Source organism: Grus americana, chromosome 3, assembly GCF_028858705.1.
Source record: "Grus americana isolate bGruAme1 chromosome 3, bGruAme1.mat, whole genome shotgun sequence".
NCBI classification, from domain to species: Eukaryota; Metazoa; Chordata; class Aves; order Gruiformes; family Gruidae; genus Grus; species Grus americana.
Genome location: NC_072854.1, coordinates 102,178,721 through 102,200,645, shown reverse-complemented (window position 1 = coordinate 102,200,645; position 21,925 = coordinate 102,178,721). Strand labels below are relative to the sequence as shown.

The 21,925-nt window shown below is 41.3% G+C and overlaps 2 protein-coding genes across 5 annotated transcripts in view; one reads left to right on the top strand and one right to left on the bottom strand.

The window, feature by feature from the left end:
• CENPF (centromere protein F) overlaps positions 1 to 8,221 on the bottom strand; it is a 44,206-nt gene extending 35,985 nt beyond the window's left edge. For all 3 annotated transcript variants that reach the window (XM_054822379.1, XM_054822377.1, XM_054822380.1), the window contains exons 1-5: positions 8,093 to 8,221; positions 6,806 to 7,010; positions 5,251 to 5,447; positions 2,919 to 3,034; positions 2,126 to 2,217 (exon numbers count right to left, since the gene is read on the bottom strand). In XM_054822379.1, coding sequence (XP_054678354.1) covers positions 2,126 to 2,217; positions 2,919 to 3,034; positions 5,251 to 5,447; positions 6,806 to 6,967 — 567 coding nt within the window. In that variant the 5' untranslated portion in view covers positions 6,968 to 7,010; positions 8,093 to 8,221. The remainder of the gene's footprint in view (positions 1 to 2,125; positions 2,218 to 2,918; positions 3,035 to 5,250; positions 5,448 to 6,805; positions 7,011 to 8,092) is intronic.
• Positions 8,222 to 19,451: 11,230 nt separating this feature from the next.
• PTPN14 (protein tyrosine phosphatase non-receptor type 14) overlaps positions 19,452 to 21,925 on the top strand; it is a 120,584-nt gene continuing 118,110 nt past the window's right edge. Inside the window, exon 1 of one of the 2 annotated variants that reach the window (XM_054819873.1) lies at positions 19,452 to 19,904. The gene's annotated coding sequence lies outside the window, so the exon portion shown is untranslated. Of the gene's footprint in view, positions 19,905 to 21,346; positions 21,486 to 21,925 lie in introns of those variants that run through there. The other variant, XM_054819874.1, reaches the window with a different exon arrangement.

The following is a 21,925-nucleotide window of genomic DNA, read 5'->3' as shown; positions in this document are numbered from 1 at the left end:
TCTTCCTACAGAAAAATTAAATAGAGCCAAAATACTAGGTGCTTTTTTTTCTCCTTCTTAAGTGAGAAAAGCCCTCAAACACTAAAGCCCCTATTGTATTTTTAACTGGATTTTCAAGTGCCTCTGATTTTTTTTTTTAAACTAAAGCCCTAAACCAGGTAATACCCAGTCTAACTTCTCTAGTCCAACCAGAGAATATGTTGTTATGTAGCTGTGCTAAGACCAGAAATCTATATAGTCCCGAATACTGTCGCCAGTCCTGTAAAGAGCATAAAAACCTAACCATGTTCCAAGACAAAAGTTTAAATCCAGGAAATTAAGAGGAATTAATAATTTTTACTGAAATACATTACACATACTTGCTCCTTTAGATCTGTCCTTTTGGCCTTTTTTACAATGCTCTGTGACAAAGAGTTCTGCCTTTTAACACAGTACGGTGTAATAAAATAGTTTTTGTTCTGAGCCTGCAGAGCTGGTACTGTAATTATGCCTTAGGCAAAACATGAAAATGACCATTCTCTGTTTTCTCTCTTAATCCTCACTCATCTTTGTACCATCCACTTCTACCATATCTGTTTGGAGATCAGATGAACAGAATTAGCAAGGAATATTGAAGATGTGAAAGCCATTTGGCTATATATGGGCAAAGGATATTTTCTCATGAGTTCTTAATTCTTTTCCTAAAATATTCTTTCATCATTGCTGAAAACAATATCGAAGCTTTCGGAGAACTAGCAGCAATAATTACTGAATTGCTTCCTGGAATCATCTTATTAAATTTGGAGCCTGAATGTACCGGGTATGCATTGTTCAGATTATGTTTTCCAGATATATTACTTCACTTTTTTTTTTACACTGAATTTTACTTACCATCTTAATTATTGCAGTTATTTAGTATTACAAAATACTGTGCAGTCTTCAATCGTATTATTCAACCCTTTCAGATCACTAATGAATACGCTGAATAGCACAGTTCTCTTTACCAATCCTTTTCAGGCCACTGTTGATCATTCCCCAGCTGTAAAAACTGACCATTTATTCCTAGCTCTCAATCTTTACCTTTAAATTGACAAGAAGAATTCCCCTTTATCAAAACTGTTGGGTTTTTTCAGAGTTTTGTGGATATCCAACAGTGTTATACTGAGTCACACTTAACTCACACATTCTCTGACTTACTCTTAAAAAGCCAAAACCTCTGAAAATGTGAGGCATGATTTCCCTTTACAAATAAATAGTTGATCTTTTCTCCATACACCATACCTGCACATGTATCAAACAAACATATTGCTTTTAAGTTTCTAACAATTTGCCCACGACAAAAAGTTGGCCTCACTAAACTACATTCCTAGGAATCAGCACTGTAAGCTTTTTTAAAAAAATGGCATCATCCTTGTCACCTTCCAGTGTCAAGAGAAGAATGAACTAAGTTGCACATCACAGTGATTCAGCAGTCCCACACTGCAGTGCCTTAATTCATGGGTAAATATTATCTGTATCTGGTGATTTTTTTATTACTATTCATTTTATCAATCTATTTTAAGACTACTTCTGACTTTTGAGGCTGTGCCACAGATTCAACCTCAATAAAGAAAGGCTCTGATATAGAAAACTTCTTAAGCCTTTAGATAATAAATATCAAATAAAAAAAATATTTCTGCTTTTCTGCCATGGCCCTTTTTTCCTTGAGGACTTTCGCATCTTAGTCATCTATTGGCCTTAGAGATTCCCTAATACAGTTCCTACTAATGTGTTTGAAAAATTTACTAGTTTTTTATTTGCTAGGTGAAGTATTTCTCATAATCTTTTCAAGGCCATTTTATTATCCTAACTTGGCAAACCTGGCATTGTTTTCTTTTGTCCTTGCTTGCACAAGACTTCCAGTTTTTAAAGGATGGGTTCTCATTTTTCATGTCCTTCTTTCCTTTGCTATTCAATTATGCTGGCCTTTCTGGATTTTTCCAGATTACTTCTGAATGGCAGTACAAACAGATTAATTATCTCTTTTTTTTAAATTATACTTTAAGTGATGCAGAATATATTTCACTAGTTTTCCACTCCATTTTCCAAGTTCACTCAGTAGTTACTTTCTTAGATATCACACGTAGCATTCTCAAGAGATACTTACCTTAACCTGGATGGTTCTCAGTTCTAATTCTAGCTTTTTTCTTTCTTGTACTTCCTTCTTGTATTTTTCTTCTAATTCTTCAAACTTAGCATCTACAGAGACATGATAAAGACTTCTTCATAATCTAACTTAGTACTTAGGTAACATTTGTTCACGGCAAAGAAAGAGGTAAACAGCATGCATAGTATTGAACCCATCAAAGTTTTTCAGCATAGACAGCATAAGGGTGTCCGGCTACAGAACAGTTCTCCAGTTAAGAAAACTTCCTTTCACTTTTCCAGTTCATTCAAATATTTTAAGTCTATTTGATATCACTAATTTGAAGATAGAAGTGATGCTTTGAAATGCATACAGTGCATAAATTGTGCAGATCATCATGTGTAATAATAGCCTAAATAAAAAATAATTTTCTAAAGAAATAACACATTTGACCGTTGACTGAACTTTAAAGTACCTGTGGTACATGCAGGAAGAAATTTGCTCTTCACTACATGAAGGGAAGAGCTGACACTAGGAACAGGCATTCAGAAAATTGCTTCAGTCTGTTGATGGATATTCCTATTACTATTCAACGTCCATCAACGCTGAAAAGATGTAATATTTGCATTAAGTGTTTGACCTGCACTAATAATTTTTAAACTAGGAACCTATGGTGCTATGAATTAGACACTCTCATAATAAGCGATATAATAGGGACTAGGCAACTCAGTGCAAGTGTAAAGTTCAAAATACTCCACCTTCCAAGAAAACAGACAGTTAACTAGCTGTACTAGATGAAGAAAAATTCAATTACCATTATGACTTTGAACTGGTGTTAAAGGAGCAGTAAAACTTCTCTGTGGAGTGCCACTGAATGATAAGTCTCCTACAATGGATGTTTGCTGACTTCTCTCAAGCTCACTTTTATATCTGTTTAGGAAAGAGGCAGCAGCAGAAATTAGTAATGGAAACTAAAAGGTTAATTATCTATTTTTAAGAGGCTGAAATACACAAATAAATTATATGATTCTAAGAACTTAGTTTAAAGATCAAGATATGTCCACTGAAAATTTTTAGGTATTATAACACAGAAATATGAAGAATACATTTTACTTAGTTTCAACATATTTAACCAATTACATAGCAGTCAAAGCTAAAAAACCAAACAAACCAATCCAAAGTAGATGAAAACCAGTTAGAACCACTTAAGATCTCACTGTATGAGGCTGCAGTCCAGCTAAACACACCCAAATCATTAAGCACTGACAATATAAAATTCTTACTCTTCAGTAAGCATCTTTATGGTAGGAAACATACTATTATTCTATGTTCTGATACTGTGTACTTTGATAAACCTATGCATACTTCATGAAAATGGAAGGCAATACCTTCCACCCAACAGTGTATTTTTCATGCGTAACGTTTACATTGCTACCCAAAACACCACAGAAGACTGCCCAGTCCAATGATTTTTCTAAGCCTGAAGAATTACAAGCTCATTCATGGAAACCAGATAACTAGTTTGGAGGTTATACAGCAACTTTCATTCTGTCCAGCAAGCACAGGTTGATAAGACAATCTGCAGGTTTCAGGCTGCAGCATATCACATTAGTGACTCCACAACTTGCCTTTCCATTTCCCCTCCCTTTTACAGCACAACACTAAGAACTCCTCTCCCAGTGGATTGTCAGTTGCCAGGAAGTGGTAAATGATCAGTTATCAGCATAAAACGAAACAGAATCAAATACAAAACCAAAACTGATTACCAGGATCAAGCTACATGTAGTAACTAACGATCTTTTGTAGTGGACAATTATGCAAAGTAATACAAAGGGAAGGAAGGAATTCAGTAAACTGGACTTAATTTTGGGAATGGATAAGTAGAACACATATCCTTAGCCCACAATCTCTGCGGCCCAACATTTGACAGCAGATATGGAAAACACGTGTGGTTCTATCAACCCTGTTGAATCTCACTAGATTCTTCTTTGACAGATCTCAGCAACTCCTTACACAAAGCTGGTGTTTCTACACGCCATAAACTGTGCTGTTGAAACATAAAACCTTCTCACAGCAGTCGAATACTTTGACTATCTTTAGTTTTCCCAAGGAGGGCGGTGGTCAAAGGGAAAAGCCAGAACGACTAACACAGCTTCCTCTTTATTTATGTCTACTAGGACATGTATGAGGCGTACCATCCAAAAGTCAAAGGAAGTAGACATACTTCAGGCTATAAGAAGCCTCAGACCAAAACCAAACCATTAAGAAACCTGGTATCACAGACCCACCCATTTCTTCTGCATTACTAGTACTAGCACAACAGTTTATTGCATAGGCAGGATACTCAGCCTCATTGATATACACAAAGTTTCAGAAATACTTTTATTTAAGAATGGATGGTGCCTCTAATATGAGAGCAAGTTTAACAGATGACAACATTTACTTCGCTATGGGCAACTGTTCCATTTGTGTAGCACCCTCAGATGAAGGATTGTAGATGTGTCTGCATTACAGAAGATTCTTTGACTATATGAACTGCATTTCATCTCTACAGACAGTACACACATACTGTCTTAGTAATAACAGTGTTTACAAGCCAAGGTGTTATGAATTAGGCACTTCTTTCCCAAAGCAACTGGATTCAGTGATTCAGTCACAGCACCATTGCTTTTGGCAGCTTCCTTTTCCACTCCAGTAGACGTTTATGCCTCCTTCTTCCAGCAGTCATATTTTATTGGTAGACTTGATCTTACAGACAGAATTGTCCGTATACTTTCCTTGCATCTCCAGGCTCTTTGCAGATTACTTTTGCAAAGCAACAGAGTTGTGCTAGGTTGGGGTGGGATTTTTTTTACACTGGTTTTTTTTTTTTTAAAATCACAGAATGAATAGCTCCCTTTTCGCATGACACTGCAGAGTTCCTCTGAATTAAACAGGAACTATAGGTACTAACTGCTTCAAGTGGCACACAGACTTATGTAGAAGTTATATGTAAAAACAGGCCAATGTTTTGAAATTTTGGTCACAAAATCTGAATGAAGTATGAGATGAAGAGAAACTAAAAGACTATGAAGGACATATTAAATGAGCAAAACATTAGAAAATAACCATTGTACCTAGGTTAGAGACATACAGCAAGTCCTCACCTTTTCAGTTCTTGTTCTAGTCTTTCGATTTCTTTCTTGCTGGAATTCAGCTGCCCTGACTGAATGTTGACTTGAGATTCTTTTACTTGAAGATCATATGAAATTTTCTGCTTTGCTTTCTCAAGATTATCACACAATTCCATCAAGCTCTGGGTCTCTCTTTTTAGTGTTGCAGCTTCATTTTTTTCATTTTCAACCTAGTTGGAATATAGACCATTTCAAAAATGTCTCAAGTCCTCTCTACACTCTTCTACGCAATTATTATTATTTTAATAACACAAAGTTTACATACTGTTATTTTTTTTCTAGCATTTCAAAATCCTGGCAACACTGAAAACCTTAAATATACACATTGTTGAAATATTCTTGGGTGTGAAGAAAACCACACTTCCTAAAATTCAACTCAGTGACATTAACAAATTCTAGTTATTGATTAGACAGAAGCTCATTTAAAAATTAATCAGTCTTTAAATATTAATAATCCACACTGGTCTGCATTCTTCATTGATCATCTTGCTTCTCTTTCCAGCCTATCAACTTTAGCAACCTTGACTCACTAAACAGAGAATGCACAATGATTATCAAGAGTCACGGCTTTGAAACTGGCAATAGACTCCGACAGCAGAGATGTCCTTCTCCTCCTCAGTAGCTTCTAAGGGGCAGGCCACAGTCAGGCTACATATTTGCGCAATGTCATTCTTTTGATGGAAAAGTAGTAAGTATTAAAACTCGCAGAAGCAGCAACTAAAGCACAGCTATTCGAGCGCACCCCTTCTTTTTGTTTGGGGAGCACAGCAGTTCCTCTGGATGGTTGAGGCAAGTACCTGGAAACTCACAGGAAGAAACTCAGAGAAAACTACTAGGCTTAGGTTTTGCTAGAACCTTGTAGCAGCCTAAAATGAATAAAAGGTAACATCTGTAAATTGCCTCTGAACTGTATTCAAACATTACAAAATGAAATTCAACCAAATGGGTCACTTCTGATCTGAAGCACAGCAGGACACTGACCAAGAGGGTCTCTGGGTTTCTGGCTAGAGAGCTGACAGGGTAGAATCAGATGACATGTAAAATTACAGCCCTAAAAAAAAAAACCAAACCCCATAATACAGTCTGTATAAGGAAAAATCAGAGAATTACATAAACTAAGTAGAAGATGATAGGTATCTGCAGGCAAGGTGAAACAGTAAAACACAGGCCTAGTTGTTATCAAGATTTTTAACAGGCATAGCAATAAAGTAATTTCTTTTCCTATTCATAAAGAGATGTAGGAAAGCCTCAAAGTAAACGAACACCTGGAGATGGACAACCATGCCAAACATGGATAGGAGGCAGGAATTCTATTAACAGTCAATGAGAACTAAACAGAAGGGAGAGTATGAGCATGAAGAAAGATGAAGATCAGGAGTTTATATTTCTATGCTACCTTTCTGGTCAGTCAGTGGGAAGAAGCAAAGTACTAACCCACCTCCTAACAACCACCAGATAATAAGTATTTATAACTGTGTTTGGCATGGAGAATGACATTTTAGGGAAATGACTGCAGTACCTACGTTACCTTCTGTTTTTGTTTTTGCAAAGCTGCCTCCAAAGACTCTAACTGGAATTGTCTCTGCTGACGCTCCTTTTTAAGCTTGTCTACTTGACTTTCCAGCTCATGAATCTTCTGAAGGACTCTGGGAGAGAGGCCTTCTTTCCATTCCTCCACAGCCCAGCTCATATTGATGGGATTCTTGTTTAATACAAAATGGATGTTACTGTGCCTGAAACACAAAGACAACTACAATCAGACCTTGAAATAGGTTAAATAAGCCTCCCTTTTAAATAAACTGCATTTTTAAACTTAGCAGTGATTAGAATACAGTATTTCACAACCACGCAAGCTTCCCAATCTAAACACCAAGCAGCAACTTTTAATATTGGGTCCTATTTTGACACACTTCTGTCCAGTTAAGATGAGATTTAAAAACCTCATGTTAATCAATCACCTAACAATAACAAGGTTTATATTCTTATAATTGCGAATCATAGAATGGTTTGAGTTGGAAGGGACCTCAAAGATCATCTAGTTCCAACCCCCCTGCCATGGGCAGGGACACCCTCCACTAGACCACGTTGCCCAAAGCCCCATCCAACCTGGCCTTGAACACTTCCAGGGAGGGGGCATCCACAGCTTCTCTGGGCAACCTGTGCCAGTGCCTCACCACTCTCATAGTGAAGAATTTCTTCTTAATGTCTAACCTAAATCTGCCCTCCTTCAGCTTAAAGTCATTGCCCCTTGTCCCATCACTACACACCCTTGTAAAGGCACTGAGAACGCTCTCTACTGGCAGAAATAGCTGTATGACACTTAGCCCTCAAATACAAGTTTGACACACTCATACAATTTTATTTGTTATTGTTGTAATTACTCCATCTTTAGGGAACCCGGCATAGGCTTGTTTTGTCGAGACACCAGCACAGCTCAGAGATCGTTTGTGAGAGAAAAATTGCCTCAAAATAACTAAAACTAGAGATCAACAATGGCCAGAGTCCACCCAGGACCGAAGGACTCGAGTGTCAGGAACCTCGCCGGGCTCAACCCTCGGCTCAGGGAGTGTCTCCGCGGCCTTGCCACCGTCCCCTCACGGGGACACACCGCGCCGAAGGCAAGCCCCGCACGCACTCCCGCCCTAGGGGAAAACCGGGGGCGGTGCCCCGCTAACGGCGCTTACCTGCCCTGTTAAGGAGCTAGAAGGCGCTGCGAGGCGCACGGCGTACCGCAGCGCACCGGCCCTCTCGGGCTGCCTGGCACCCCCACCGAGGCGGGCAGCCGCCCTGGACCCCCGCCCGCTTACTCACTTACTGTTAAACTCCGACCGGGATCCAGCGGCAGTCACCCAAACTCCGGCCAGCCGGCTGACTGGCTAGCGGCAGTCGGACCCCCACAGCCCCTCACCGCCGGTAGCAACAAGCGGAGCGCGGCGTCCCGACCACAATTCAAAGCTGCCGCTGCCCCCGCGGCGGTTGTGCACGCCCAAGCAATGGCGCGGCCGAGCGCGCTGATTGGTCCCGCCACGACGCCGCTCGCCATGCGGACCTCGCCTCGTTAGCAATGAGGACGCAGCGCCGGGTCGCCGGCCCTTGTGATTGGCTGGTTCGGAAGCATTCAAACTCCATTGGAGGTGGCAGCGCAGGGGCGGGGTGAAGGCGGTTCGTGATTGGCCCTGGAGTCCCTTGTCCGCAGCTGGGCGGGGCGGCCGCCCGTGAGGGAACTCCGAACACCGCCCCGGGCACTGCCGAGGGGAGCGAAGCCGTGCGACCGATGCCCCCCCACCCCACCCCACCTCGCAAAGCCAAACCACCGGGAGAGCCCCGCGGTACGGCCCGCTAGGGCGAGGAGGAGAGGGCTGTGAGGAAAGCGCGGCCGGAGGGATAGCAGGTGTCGGGGAGGGGGGGTGTAACGGCAGCGTCAGACCCGTTATCCAAATTCACTTTCCCGATCCCACAGAGAACCTGAGTTTTGAAAAAGAAAAGAAACCTGTCCCGATACTGTCCTGATGATAACCCATTCACTTGAAAAGATCTACAGAAGGATCACGAAGTGTTTTAGCGTTCAGTTCTGCCTAAACTGCTCCCGGGGCTTGGGGGTCTTCTGAGCGGCGGGGGAGGCAATTCGGCCCAGTAATGCGCATTTTCTACCGTAAAATAGAAACATCCAAAGGAAAAAAAACCCAAACAAAAAAAACCACAAAACCAAACAAAAAAACCCCAACAAACACTTAAGTGTTTTCTAACATGGATCACTGAATGCAAATGGCAACAGTGAAGGCTTAAGGATTTTAAAGCTGCTGTGAACTCCCCCGGGTGCCCGTGACTGGCTTCCAGAGGCTTCCTCTAGTGTTCCCCGACCTGAGCGGGGGGGGGGGTCGGGTCTGAAACAAAATGTTTTCCATCAGAATCTGGGGATTACTGATCTGATTATTATTGCACCTAATTAAATGTCTTGCTTCGCATAATCGTTCTGAGAATATTTACTCAAGCACTGTTCTTTTAATCATATTTAGGAAATTGAGTTAAACAAATATTCCTTGATAAGTTAAACAGCTTGCCAATCAGTTTGCAAGGGTTCTAATTATAAATAAATACAGTGCAACAAACTCACTAGCACATTGTTACAAAATCTCCAAACTAGACCCAGAACAAAACAAGCTATGGAATTGATGGAACTGATCCATCATAAATACCTCTTAACAAATGACAATTAAAAAAACCCAACCAAACAAACAACAAGCTAGAAAATTCTGTGCTTAACTTCAGGCAGCCTTAGAGATGACTGTGCAGGCATTACTGAGGGGATAGCACAGAACAGCAGAGGAGCAGGAACTAGTGGAAGAGTGGGAAACTCCTAACATAGTACTGGCAAATAATTCATGAAAGGCAAGGACTGGCCTGAATCGAAGGGGAACCCCCACTTGGTGAGCAAGGGGCAAATGTTCTGTAAGAAGTAAATACTCATTATATGTTATATTCAGTAAGTGTTTTCTATGTGACAGTAACAAATGTTACTTAATCAATTGTAACCATCAACTGCAAAAGTTGAAAGAGTTTTCAATTACTGCATATGCTATAGTGGGACCACTGATGGACACAGAGCACTAGCATTTAAAAACTACTGCATCATGATGAATCCCCCATGGAAGGCTTCAGCAAAACAGCTTTAACTTCTAAGACCAGTGGCATATTTTTCAAAAGGGGAAAAAATGAGTAGAGACAGCCTTCAGGGTTCTCACAAGGCATGAAAAATGAAAATTAGCTGGTATGTGCAGAGCTTTTAAGATGGAGTCTGATGAATGCCTGAATAGCTGAGGCTTAAAAAAAAAATAGCCTGACCACTGTTGTAAACTTAAATATGAGAGAACACTTGTTCTGAAGCCTGTTTCTAAAAATGGTCAGATTTGTGATGGGTTTCTGTTGGCAATGAATTACAAATTAATTCTTTCATATTTAGCTTCCTTTACTTGACTATTGCAGCAATTATTTACTAATTATCATGAAAGATAAAAGGACTCATGAAGAGTACAGAAACTTGCTTTTTCTTTTGCTATATCAACCTTATTTTGCACAGTAGCTTCATAAGTATTACAAATATTAGTTATCAGGAGTAAGTATAAATTACAAAAAATTAGTAAGTGTAAGATTGAAGTATAAAATACAAGAATAAGGTCAAATACTATGAACAAATAATAGCAAGTTATAAAGGCTGTTAATAGTAACCATAAGTTCGCCTAGCACTTGTAATTATTTTTATTACTCTCTGTTGGCTAGAATTCTTGAGGTCTTTCTAAGAGGCTCTCAAAATTCCTTGATTCGGAGCACCCCATGATTTTGAGCAGAGAAAACTACCTCGGCCTTGTGAAGTGCCTTTTCTCTGTCCTTGAAATTCCATTCAGTTCTTACCAAATGTTAAAAATCACCATTTATGTTTCCTCACCTTCATTCCATACTACATTTTTTGGTAAAGGGCCAGAACAGTTAGTAGAATACAAAAACCACTAAAGGTTGGATTCATATTACTGCAGCTTATGCCAGAGCACACAATGGAACAAAACCGGAAAGGAGAGAAAGGAAAAGAGCTTCTGATGAGAAAATCCCACCCTGCTTGGAAAGGACCAGAAACCAGACAGAGCTTTTCCCCCATATTCTTCCTTGCCAGAGTCAGAATTTGTCAGGTAAAGCCTATTTCATATATATATATATATATATATCTATACATATACACACACATGCACACACATCAAAGAGCACCTGAGGAGCTGGAGCAATCCCATTCACCCAAAGACAGAAATGGGCCAGGCATTGTGTCTGACGTGGTTCCAGCTTCCCAGCTTCCCTGTCGAGGCACTAGAGAGGCAGATGGTCTGCCAGGCTGGGGGTGAAAGAGAAGAAAGCCGGACCATTTCCCTTAGCCTCACCCAAACCCCACCCTGTACTAAGTGATGCCTCTTGCCTCTGGAAAACAAAATTCTCCATCTCTGCCAATGCGGGTAGGTAACTCAGAACATGGCAGTTTAGGTGTTAGTACTAGAGTTGTAAATTTAAGTCTGTTCTAATAAAGCCCAGTGAGCTACTGGGCTACTTTGTATTTATTTGTATTTTATTTGTATGTACAACTTCACTGTTGTAAAATACATTTGATTGCGTATATACCCTTAGATTTCCTATCCTTCATACAATTGCATTTCTCCACAGAACTCATACCTGGTTCAGTGAACAGAACAAATGTAAGGGAGAGTGCCATTAGGGTGCATAGAGAACCTTACACCTTAGATTTCAACGTCTAGTCTTACGCTTGTAAAAAAGGTTGAAGTGACCTGCACAATCTTTTTTACAGTTCATTAACAAAATCAGAGACCACAGCATATCACATATTATAAACTATAACTTTGTTCCCAAAGGAAACAGGGCGTTTCTCTAAGTGTGTATTATAGTATTTCTTGCCTACTAAGGGAAACTGCTACTGAAGTGCTCATACTGACTAGAGTCAACTGGATGAATGTACTAATGGATCAAATACCAACAGCTGCTCTATTTTTTGGTGATCACATTGTCTAGGATAGCCTACTAAACATGAGTGGGTAGGTTTCCTAGTACTGAGAAGGTGACTGAGGTTACCTGGCTCGTCTAAAGTGACACAGTGAATCACATGCAGGTGCTGGACAGGAACCCAGGGGTGTGGCTCTGTGGCAGTTTAAAACACCTGGGAGGCAATGTTGCCACATTCCTACCCTCCCTCCCATCCCTCACCTGCATGCTGCCACTGCTCCCTTATGACAGCTTTGGTGCTGATCTGAACTGCTGGGCGAGATGGTTAAACTGGTAAAGGGTATTACACTAGGCAAAGACCTTTCTGGTAACATCAGCTTGTATGCAGCTTGGGTCTCCAAACCGCTGCACAGTGGGGTCAGATAAATGCCTGACCCAGCTCAACAGATGGAACAGGGATATGCAGGAGAGTGGCAGCAGCATCTTAGATCAGTTAAAATATTATGTCACAACACCCTAAGTCCCCATGTTCTAATCCCTAACACCTGTCATAAATGATGGTAGGAAATCTTCCCACAGTAAATGCATTCTTGTGTTTTAGAACATGAGTGTTTTACAAGGATAAAACTATATTACAGCTTCTGCTTTCATTTATGTGTCTCTTACATATTAAGTGCAATTACTCTGAATAATTTTCACCACAGGAAAATATTCTCTGACCTTTGCATGCAGTGTAGCATTATTATGATTTTTAATAGTCTACAAACTTCTGCAGAAGCGTTAACCTCTGAATTTAAAGCTGCTGAGCAGTTACACTAATAAACTCATTACTACAAGCAATAGTAAAATTATTTAACAATATAAAGAATTGAAAATAAGGAAGGGCTGTTAGTTGTTTAACACTTGTTAGTATATTGGAAAGGTGAAGGAAGAAAGCAAACATATAAAAAATGTTGGTTATTTAAGTGCACACATACTGTCTTGACCTGAAGAACTGTGAATGCTTTGCAGCTACTAGCAATGGTTACAGTAGTGAAAAGGTATTTATGTCTTTCCTTCCTGTTCTAAAAACATTATTTTTAAACCCTGTGAATACAGCCATTAGCATAACACTTAAAGAACTAATGTGCAGTGAAGAAAATGATAAATAATTACAGCAATTATAGTGTGATATGACACATCACGCTCATATTGTCTAGGGCTTCAAATTACCAGTTACTGAGCTGTAAATAAAATTGGAACTCTTTTTCTTCTTAATGGTAAATTCTGTCTTTTTATAGTTCTGCTGCCAGCTAGAAATGGCAATACCAAGCAAGTCTTTCACACTACAGATATTGACACAAGAAAAAAAACCAAACATGATACTATCAAATACTGCTATATCTTATGGGCAAGGAGTAATCAGGGGTCAGGGGGCATTTGGTAAGATGAGAACCTATTTCCTTTATGGCCCACTCCTCCCTGATTTTCACAGGTCCATACCTTGCATCTCCTTTGGCCCTCATTTTTGTTAGGATTGTAGTCTTAACTGTACACAGGTACATCTACTCTAAGTATCATTTTTTTTCAAGCGAGAGAGAAAAATGGTTAAGAAATAAATGCACTACATATAAACTAAAAGACATACACCTTTCATAGCCATCTCTGCCTCTTTCCATCTTTACTACCAACTTTTTTTTAAACAGGGCATGTAGAAAATGTTCACTGGTGAGTTACGTTACCTCTTTCTCTTGTAAGGACTCTTAAATCTGTTTTTTCTTTGGTTTACCTTCAATAATTTTCTCCCTCTTTCGCCTTTAACTCTTCCTTTTTAATTTCTCTTTCCTCAAAGGCCAACTCTCACAGTGGTACATGGCCATCATGTGCATGAATGCCTTCAAAAGTCTAAGTTTTGCTTGTTGACCTCTCTATTCTTCTAAGTTCTTGATCAATTATCGTGGCTGCAGTTGCTATGCCTAATCTCCATTTGAACATCCTATTCCTATGAGCTATCTAAATTAAAGCCCTGAGCTCATACTTTGTTTCTCTTTTGTTATGGCATGTATATCTATATATATAGCACACTTTGATGTAGGCATTATCTGAGAATCTATACTTGCTTCTTACTGTGTTCACCTACTGGTCAAATCTTTTATCAGTCAGTGAAATAATTAAGAACATCACCTACACCACTCATGACAAACTAATCAAATCACTTATTAGCCTCTACCTATCTTAATGCTGTATCTAAAATCTTCCAGTGTTTTTCTGTTAAAAGGTTGAATAGATAAGACAAAAGTTTGCCTCCTTATCTTACACACATCGTAACCACCTCAACATTTCTTCTGCCATTTTTACAGGCAAGTTCTAGAGTGAGTTTTCAGTCACCCAACTAACTGCAGTGGGAAAGCCATCTCAAACAGCCATAGGTTATGAACCACGAACTGAAATGATTCAATAGAATAAGTAAATATGCAAGAAACAACTGCATTCTACATCTTAATGACTGTGGTTATCTATCACTTGATCTCCTCACCTCTTCCAAGTCTAAATTCCAACAGTTTTATTGGTAATTCTCATACCATTTTTGTATTAATCCTTTCCAGAAAAATGTTTGTGTGTGTTTAAAATCTTTCCAGGGTATCTACTGTATCATGGAAATGATAGCATAGAAAATAATCAATATTTAAATATACCTCTCAGTATTCCCAAATTACTCTAACAGGAAACATGCTCTGAGCTAATTTCAACCAAAAGTAAGAATGAGAATCAGGGCTCTATTAGAAACAATATACAGATTTCAAAAAGCTGAGGTACATCTAGCTGACGTTTTATTATCACAGTGCCCTTCACTGTTAATTTCAGAAAGTCTTAAAATTCAGAGTTTCATAGTACTCTCATATCCAAGCATGGTCTTACACTCCTTTCACAGAGATAAGCAAACATTAATGGCTCAATTCAAGTTACACAAGTTTGTGACAGTCCCAAAACCACATTTTAGATTATAACATTAGCTCTACGCTTTCTCAAGAAACCATTTACCTCTAAGTGGCAACCAAATATTTTCAACTGGGTGCCCACAGTCAGACACCTAAATCCATGCTGAGATGCATAAAGATTATGATTATCAGACATGAGCAGCCACTAAAATATCTACAAATCAGTGGTGTATGCTGACTTCTAGGAATGCTGCTAAATTAGCTGAATTAAGTTCTGTAAAAGCTAGTGATTTGTTTGTTTGGGATTTTTTTTTTTTGCTCAGGAGACCACTGATTTCAGAAATCTGAAGACCTAACAACGCTAAATGATACATTTAAAAGTATCCAAATTGTAATCCATACAAACTGGGAAAATGCTATTAATACTGTCATTAGACTCTTCTAGCTTGGACAGCACAGAAAGGTCTATTGCTCGTCTAATCCCATTTGGAGTACTTAGAACCGTGGAATCAAAAGTTCACTACTTTACTCACAAATGCTAAGAAGTTTTTCATTTTACAACTCTTACTGAAGAGCTGAAAAGAGGCACAGGTATTAAGTGAGTCCTCAGGCAGAATACAACTCTAGGCAAACTAGAATATTCAACACAGCATAGTTTATTTGCACGGATAATCAAACAAGACTTTTTCTGGTCTACAAAACTGGGTGCTGGCTTACTTGTGATAAGCCGTAGAGTACTCTAACATGTTAGCTCATGCTTGGTGGCAACAGGTTTGTTTTCTGAGATTGTGTAATCCAAATTCCTTTTCTAAGAGATGATTCTGAGAAGCACTATTAAATGGAATAATTAATGAGAGCACAGAATACTAGAGAAGTAAACCTTTTTTTTTTTTTTCTTGCTTGTGGTAAGCTTCAAACATTAAAAGTATCAATTTATAAAGAATGTATATGATTTTAGGAATGGGAATTTCTGCTAGTGCACCAACTTTCTGCTTGCTTTACAGTCAGGTCAGCGTACCCAACCACAGTATATGACAGAGATTTTAGGAACACAGTTAGGGTCACATTTAAAATACAAATCAGGAATGTGTTGCAATTGCATTCTTTGATTTGATTGTAATGTAGATGACTGTAAGACTAATTAAACATCATCTACTGTTCACAGGAGAAACCACCAGCTGTTGCTTAAGCACAGTTTAAAGACAGTTTTATATGAAACAGGTTATGACATGGTTTCACCAACCAACGAGGACTGAGATTTTTCCGTGTTATAACAAGACTCTAGAATTACTTCAGCCTCTGTTAAAACACATTCAAAATATGTTTAATATAGGTCTTGCTAGCAAGGTGCTAAGACACTTCAAAATTCATTGCACATAGCTTCAGATAACACTGACATTATAAACGTCTACTGTATTTTGATCCAGATAAAATCAGTTTCCCTCTGCTGGTAGTTAACCATTTGGTCAAGCTGAATGGTGCTGGGCTTTCATTTTCGCCAGAGCTTTGAGACAACACTCAGGCCTGTCAAATCCACAATTTGGAAAAAAAAAAAATCTCTCCTATACAATGCTTTCATCTGCAAATCATAAAGGACCTTCTTAAGATCGCTATCATCCCAATTTTTGGAGAAGAAAACAAAGACACTGGGATGTGCTGCTACATGCCCAAGATCAGACCAAAGACTGGTAGCTAAGGTAACTGAGGAACAGTCCTATATCAGTGCATTATTTCCCATCTACTCTACTATTTTGTAGAGCATCTTAATATAATGATCCTGATGAAACTGTAGAAGAAAACAGTATAAAAATTAACTTATACCAGAGCAGAGGGAATATTTAAGAGGGAAATTCCATAAATCATTATAGCAAGTCAATAAACTCTAAATATAACTTAGAGTTGTCACCTTAAAAAAAAAAATAATGCTGTAACATGATTCCCTAGCAGCATAGAAAGATAATACATAATCCAGCCTACATATAATTGACAGAAGATTAACCATCAAAGTTTTGTGGACAAATTTGAACCAGCACATGGGTTTGGAACCAAATCAGTGATTTGTATCATTTTAACATCACATTTTTGAAACAGCATGAGGAACATCTAATCTAGTTTTAGTATTTTATGAATCCACTCCCCACATAGCAGGTAGGAGCTGTTGGTTTTAATCCAAGGGTCACATACTCCTGGCAGCTCTTGGGGAACAAAGATGTATGTAAAGATTCCAGGTTTCAGTAGTCTTGGAAAGCGGTAGTAGCATCAACACAACAGATCTCCTTATGGAAGACTCTTTGCAGTAACAGGCTATAATCTCTGGGAAGTTTGGGATTTCCAAAGCACCTACTGCTACAATCTGTGAGAGTAATACAGACATTAATCACTGCATTAAGTAATCTCATGAAAAAGTCTGGTCTTCACCATCCCCAGTTTCAGGAGCTTCTCTGGTTGGAAAATTTTGAAACACATCTCATTTTGCAGTTTGTTGAGCTGACCTTTTAGTGAAAGCTCTTGCTGACTAGTCTGATTTTATTTATTCTAGCTGGTTTTATTTCTTCTGGGGAATGCCACACTGCAGGTAGCCAACACATAAAATCTCCCTTCCAAAACCTTTATCTGTCAGCACGTGTATGTTTCATGCAACATTATTTTGTTTGCAGTTACAGTCATTAAGTAAGTTTTCTTGAAATGCAGAGACACCTATAAAAGTGAAAGTGACCAGCGTGGCAAACCAACTAAAAGACTTAAGGTAGCCAGCACACCACCTTGAGGCACAGATGCAAAAGACAATATTTATTGTCTTAAAACCAACATCCTTACACCTGCCCCAGCACAGGGAGAACCTGACAGGAATCTAGTTTTGATGCACACTACCCTCACGTGCCACTTTCAACTCAGTAGGGGAAAACTGTTTCCTGGCATAAAGCTGAACTGTATAAATTCAGAGCACAGTGGCTCTATGATCCATCTTATCATCTCATTCTGACACCTCATGTTTTTTCCAGATTGTTACTCAAAGCTCTGTATCTACACGCGGTCAAGTATAACTCAAGCTAAAATCTTAAATGGTGTCACTTCTTAGTGCCTCAATGTAGCCATCTGTAAAATAGGGATAATTACTTCATTAAGGTGTGGTGTTTGTAAACTGTTTGAGAGTCTCAGATGAAAAGGACTTTCCTTGCAAAATGTAATTATAATATTATTATGCCAGAGGTAAGGCATAGGCCTGTGATGCCACATACAATATTTAAATACAATTAGTTATCTATCAAAATCAAGAATCTGTGCTATTTCTTCCCTCTCTCAGCTCCTGATCCTCTTACCATTATTAATCTGAGTAATCCTGACTCCAATGAATCTGCTCACGTACTCCTTCAGTAAGGTGTACAAGTAACAAAACAGCAACTCAAAAATAGTATCAATTCTCATTTATTTTTCATAACTTCCCCTGTTTGTAAGAGTCCTTAAGTTCTGGTGTCAGTTGTAAAGGGATACCTCCCTTCGACATTTCTGCAGGCGCCCACTGGTACCAGAAGTACTAAGTACTTCTTTTCAGAATACACTTTTCAAAACGTGTATAATTTTAACTAAATGTAGTCTAAAGCAAAAATAATTTTGCAAATTGCCCATCAGCTATGATGGGCAAGAGCATCTGTGCATCATTTCTAATATCACACCTTTCTTAAGCCTACTTGGTCTGGTGTGATCCATTCAACACCTCTTGGTAGCCCCAGCCTTCGTGATGGTACTCCTTGCTTCCTAGAGCGTGGCGCCCTCTCTGCCCCTTCTCTTTCTTACAGCAGACATCACATCTGCCAAGCACCAGGCGTCCTGGGCATTTCATGTAGTTACCAACCGCCGCGTTTCAAAACAACTTCAGGTTTTCTCCTGTTTGCTTTCCAGTGAGGCACGTGCGCAACCATGACTGTTTTTCCATCGCATCTCCTGCAGCAGCCTTCCGTGCAGCTGGAGGTGCAGGGATAACCACCCTTCTAGAAGTAAGGATCACATGGTGAGTGGGACACAAAAAGGGCTAAAATGGGGAAAGAGGCTAAAATGGGTAAAAGGGCTAAAATGGGGAAAGCAGGAGGAGTGAAGTTAGGGAGGGCTGGAGAAGAAACGATGCTGTAATGCAATACTGAGGGAGACTGATGGGGGTTACAGAAGGGCAGAAGAGGGGGAACAGGGAAGCAGGGTGGCACCCTGCCCACGTATAGGAGGGCTGGAAGGGGCAACGCGGGAGCTTCAAGGCCCACGCGTGCAAAGCCTGCCTTAGCGCCGCTCCCTACGCACTCCGTCCCACCCCGAGTCCTTCTGGGGGTGCTCCCCCCGCGCCTCCTTCCCGGCCGCGCTGCCCCGCCGGGCGCTGGGCTCGCCCCCGCGCGGCCCCCTCCCGCCGCGGGCCGGGCCGACACGTGCGCGGAGCCCAACAGCGGGTCGCGGCCAGCCCGGGCCTCGCGCCGACACGCGCGGCGGGAGGGGCGGGGAAAGGGCCGGTTCCCCCCGGCGGGGAGGCGGGAGCGGACGGGACGGGAGAGAAGAAGGCACCCAACGCCTGGCAGCTCTGCCCTCCTCGGGAGAGCTGCAGCCGGCACCCGCCCGGATTGGCAGGAGCCTGTGCCCTCCTCTTCCTCTCTCCTTTTCCCTCCTCCGCGGGGTGGGTTTCAGCCCTCCTCCTTCCTTGGGGAGGGGGGGAATAGTTTAAAAAAAAAAAAAGAAAAAATAGAGAAAGAGAAAAGAAATCCCAAGTCGCGTCCCCGACGTCTCCGGGCCGCAGCGGCCGCCCCACATTCCTGGCATTCCTGGGCCGTGACTCCCCGCGCCGCCCCGGCCCCAGCCCAGCCCCGGCCCCGCCGCCTCCGGCTCGCCCGCCCGCCGGCCCCGCTCGCCCCCGCGGGACACCAGTCCCCTCCCTCCCGCCCTGCCTCCCTCCTTCCCGCACCCCGCGGGCGGCAGCAGGAGCTTAGGGCGTCCCGGCCCCCCGCGCCGCCACCGGCGGCCCCAGCTCCCGGCCACCCCGCCGAAATTCCCCGCGGTGGCCGGGCCGGGGCGGCGGGAGCGGGTCTCCCTCCCCACCGCCCCCGGGGAGCGGCCCGCCGCGCTCCCCGCCCGCTTCGGGTCCCGCCGGCAGCCGCCGTCTTCCGGGCCGGGACAGCCGCCTCCCGCGGGAGCGCACAAAGCCGGAGCCGCCGCGCTGCCCGGGCGGCCGCCGAGCAGGTAAGGAGCCGCCGAGTTTGCTCGAGTTTGGGCTGGGGCGCGTCCCCGCGCCTATCATCCGCCCGCGCTGACTTTGAAACAATCTGAGTTACGCCTTTTACTCCGTGTGTGCGATAGGCAATATTTGCGTAAGGCTCCTTATGCTCTGCAATGTGCAATTACAGCTCAGCGAAGTATACGCTGCTGTTTGTAAATTACGCAAATAGCAAAGTTTGGATTGCAAATGCCAGTCAGTGACCTGCGATAAAGGAGCCTCGGACAGTCCATCTAGCTTGTGAATTTAATCTGCTAGACGCCCAGATAACATGGCATTTGTATAATCAAGAGGTATTTGTAAATAGCTAGGAATGGGCTCTCTCCTGGGCTGCTCGTATTTACACCGCGGCATGCCTGTGTTTGTCTTCCCCCCGCCCAGGGGTTTACCTTGTTCTTTGTTAGTTACAGTCAAGCCTAAACTGGCCGTTCGTCTTCGGCAAATATGTAACGCCGAGTTATGCAGAAAAGATCGCAGCGAGGCAGGGAAGAATGACATCTGCTCTCATTTCTGATGTGGCAAAGTCAATGAATTTTTAAGATCTCAAACTAGCTCTCTTTATTGGAGTGTATTTGGGACAAGCGTTACATAATGTATGTGTGGTATGTGGATATAATGTGTGCTGGAGCTTTCCTATAGAGAACGTTTTATCTCTGCTTTGCACAAAATAATCGTATGTTGCCATTATAAGCATCTCTTTGGCTGTTTGTAACTTTAACAAGGTGGGAACAAACAGTGACGGGTAAAGGCTCAGATTCAGTATGCGTTCCCCAAAAAGTTTACTGCGACTTTTGGCACATACCTTGAAATACTTTTACCAGAAGCCAGTTCTTTTTTTCATTAAGCTTCACGCAGGTAATCACTACTGGGTTTGGTTATTATGAAAGCACTGTTATATACTGAAGTTCTTTAGAGTTTGGAAAAATACACCTATAAAATGGCTCCCCCCAAATCACAAGTCACCTGCCAACTTCTATATTATGAGAGAAGATAGTCAGGTCGTTTTGGGGAGAGGAGAGGCAGTCCCAGCAGGGACTGCTCTCTGGTTATCCAGCTGAGAATGTCCTATCAAATATGAGTGACAAAATACAGATTATACAGCTTTTGCTCTTGCCCTCTGGGGGGTCTGTAGCTGACATCTACTTGTTACATGGTGTAAAATAAAGTGTGTGTTGATATTATAGTAATGCAAATAAGCTTTAGGCCCTGTTCTGTTATTGGCAGTACTTTCTTGAACTTTTTTGTTTCTTTAGGAGGCTGTGCCAGAGTTGCTTACAGGCAGAGGGCACTTGTGTGTATCTTATGGGTCATGATAGAAAAGTTGGGAGCTTTGCAAACTTACGGTTTGAAGCACAGCCCATCAGCTAAAAGGTAGTCCCCAAAATCTGTGGCAGAGCTTGTGGCCATCAATTCTGCCACTGCGTTTGTGTGTGAGAAGCTTGAAAGCGTGACTGACTCAATGCAACCTCAGAGGATCTAGTAGTGCCAGATCAAGGCCAGAGCGAGGACTGCAGGACTGATCTCAATACTGAGCAAACTGAGCTTTTGTATGTACATTATATTTACAGTTTTAAATGTGTCTTTTAAATGTTTCTGTAATAGTAGCAAAAGTAGCTTTGGTGCAGTGTTGTTCATGAGGGCTAACTAGCAACCAGTGTTAGTACTAATGACTGACTTTTCTCCTGGTCATTCTTGTCCAGCAGAAGCCCATGAGTCAGTTATTGTGACTTAGGTATGGAATGGCTGTATATGAAATACATCTGCTTTTGTGCACTTAGCAAATTGACTTGGCCACAAGTGGTTCCTCCACTGTTGGAGAAAGTATTTAATATTAAAAAAAAAAAAGTTGTCTATGTACTTCTGGTAACTCTATGGTTTCCTTTTTCTATGTTTGTCTGGCACCACTACAGCCAGAGGGGCTGCTCTTGATTCTGTTTCTCTTCATATCCAGTGAGGCTGTGTTTGATTAAATGTTACTTAAGTAGCT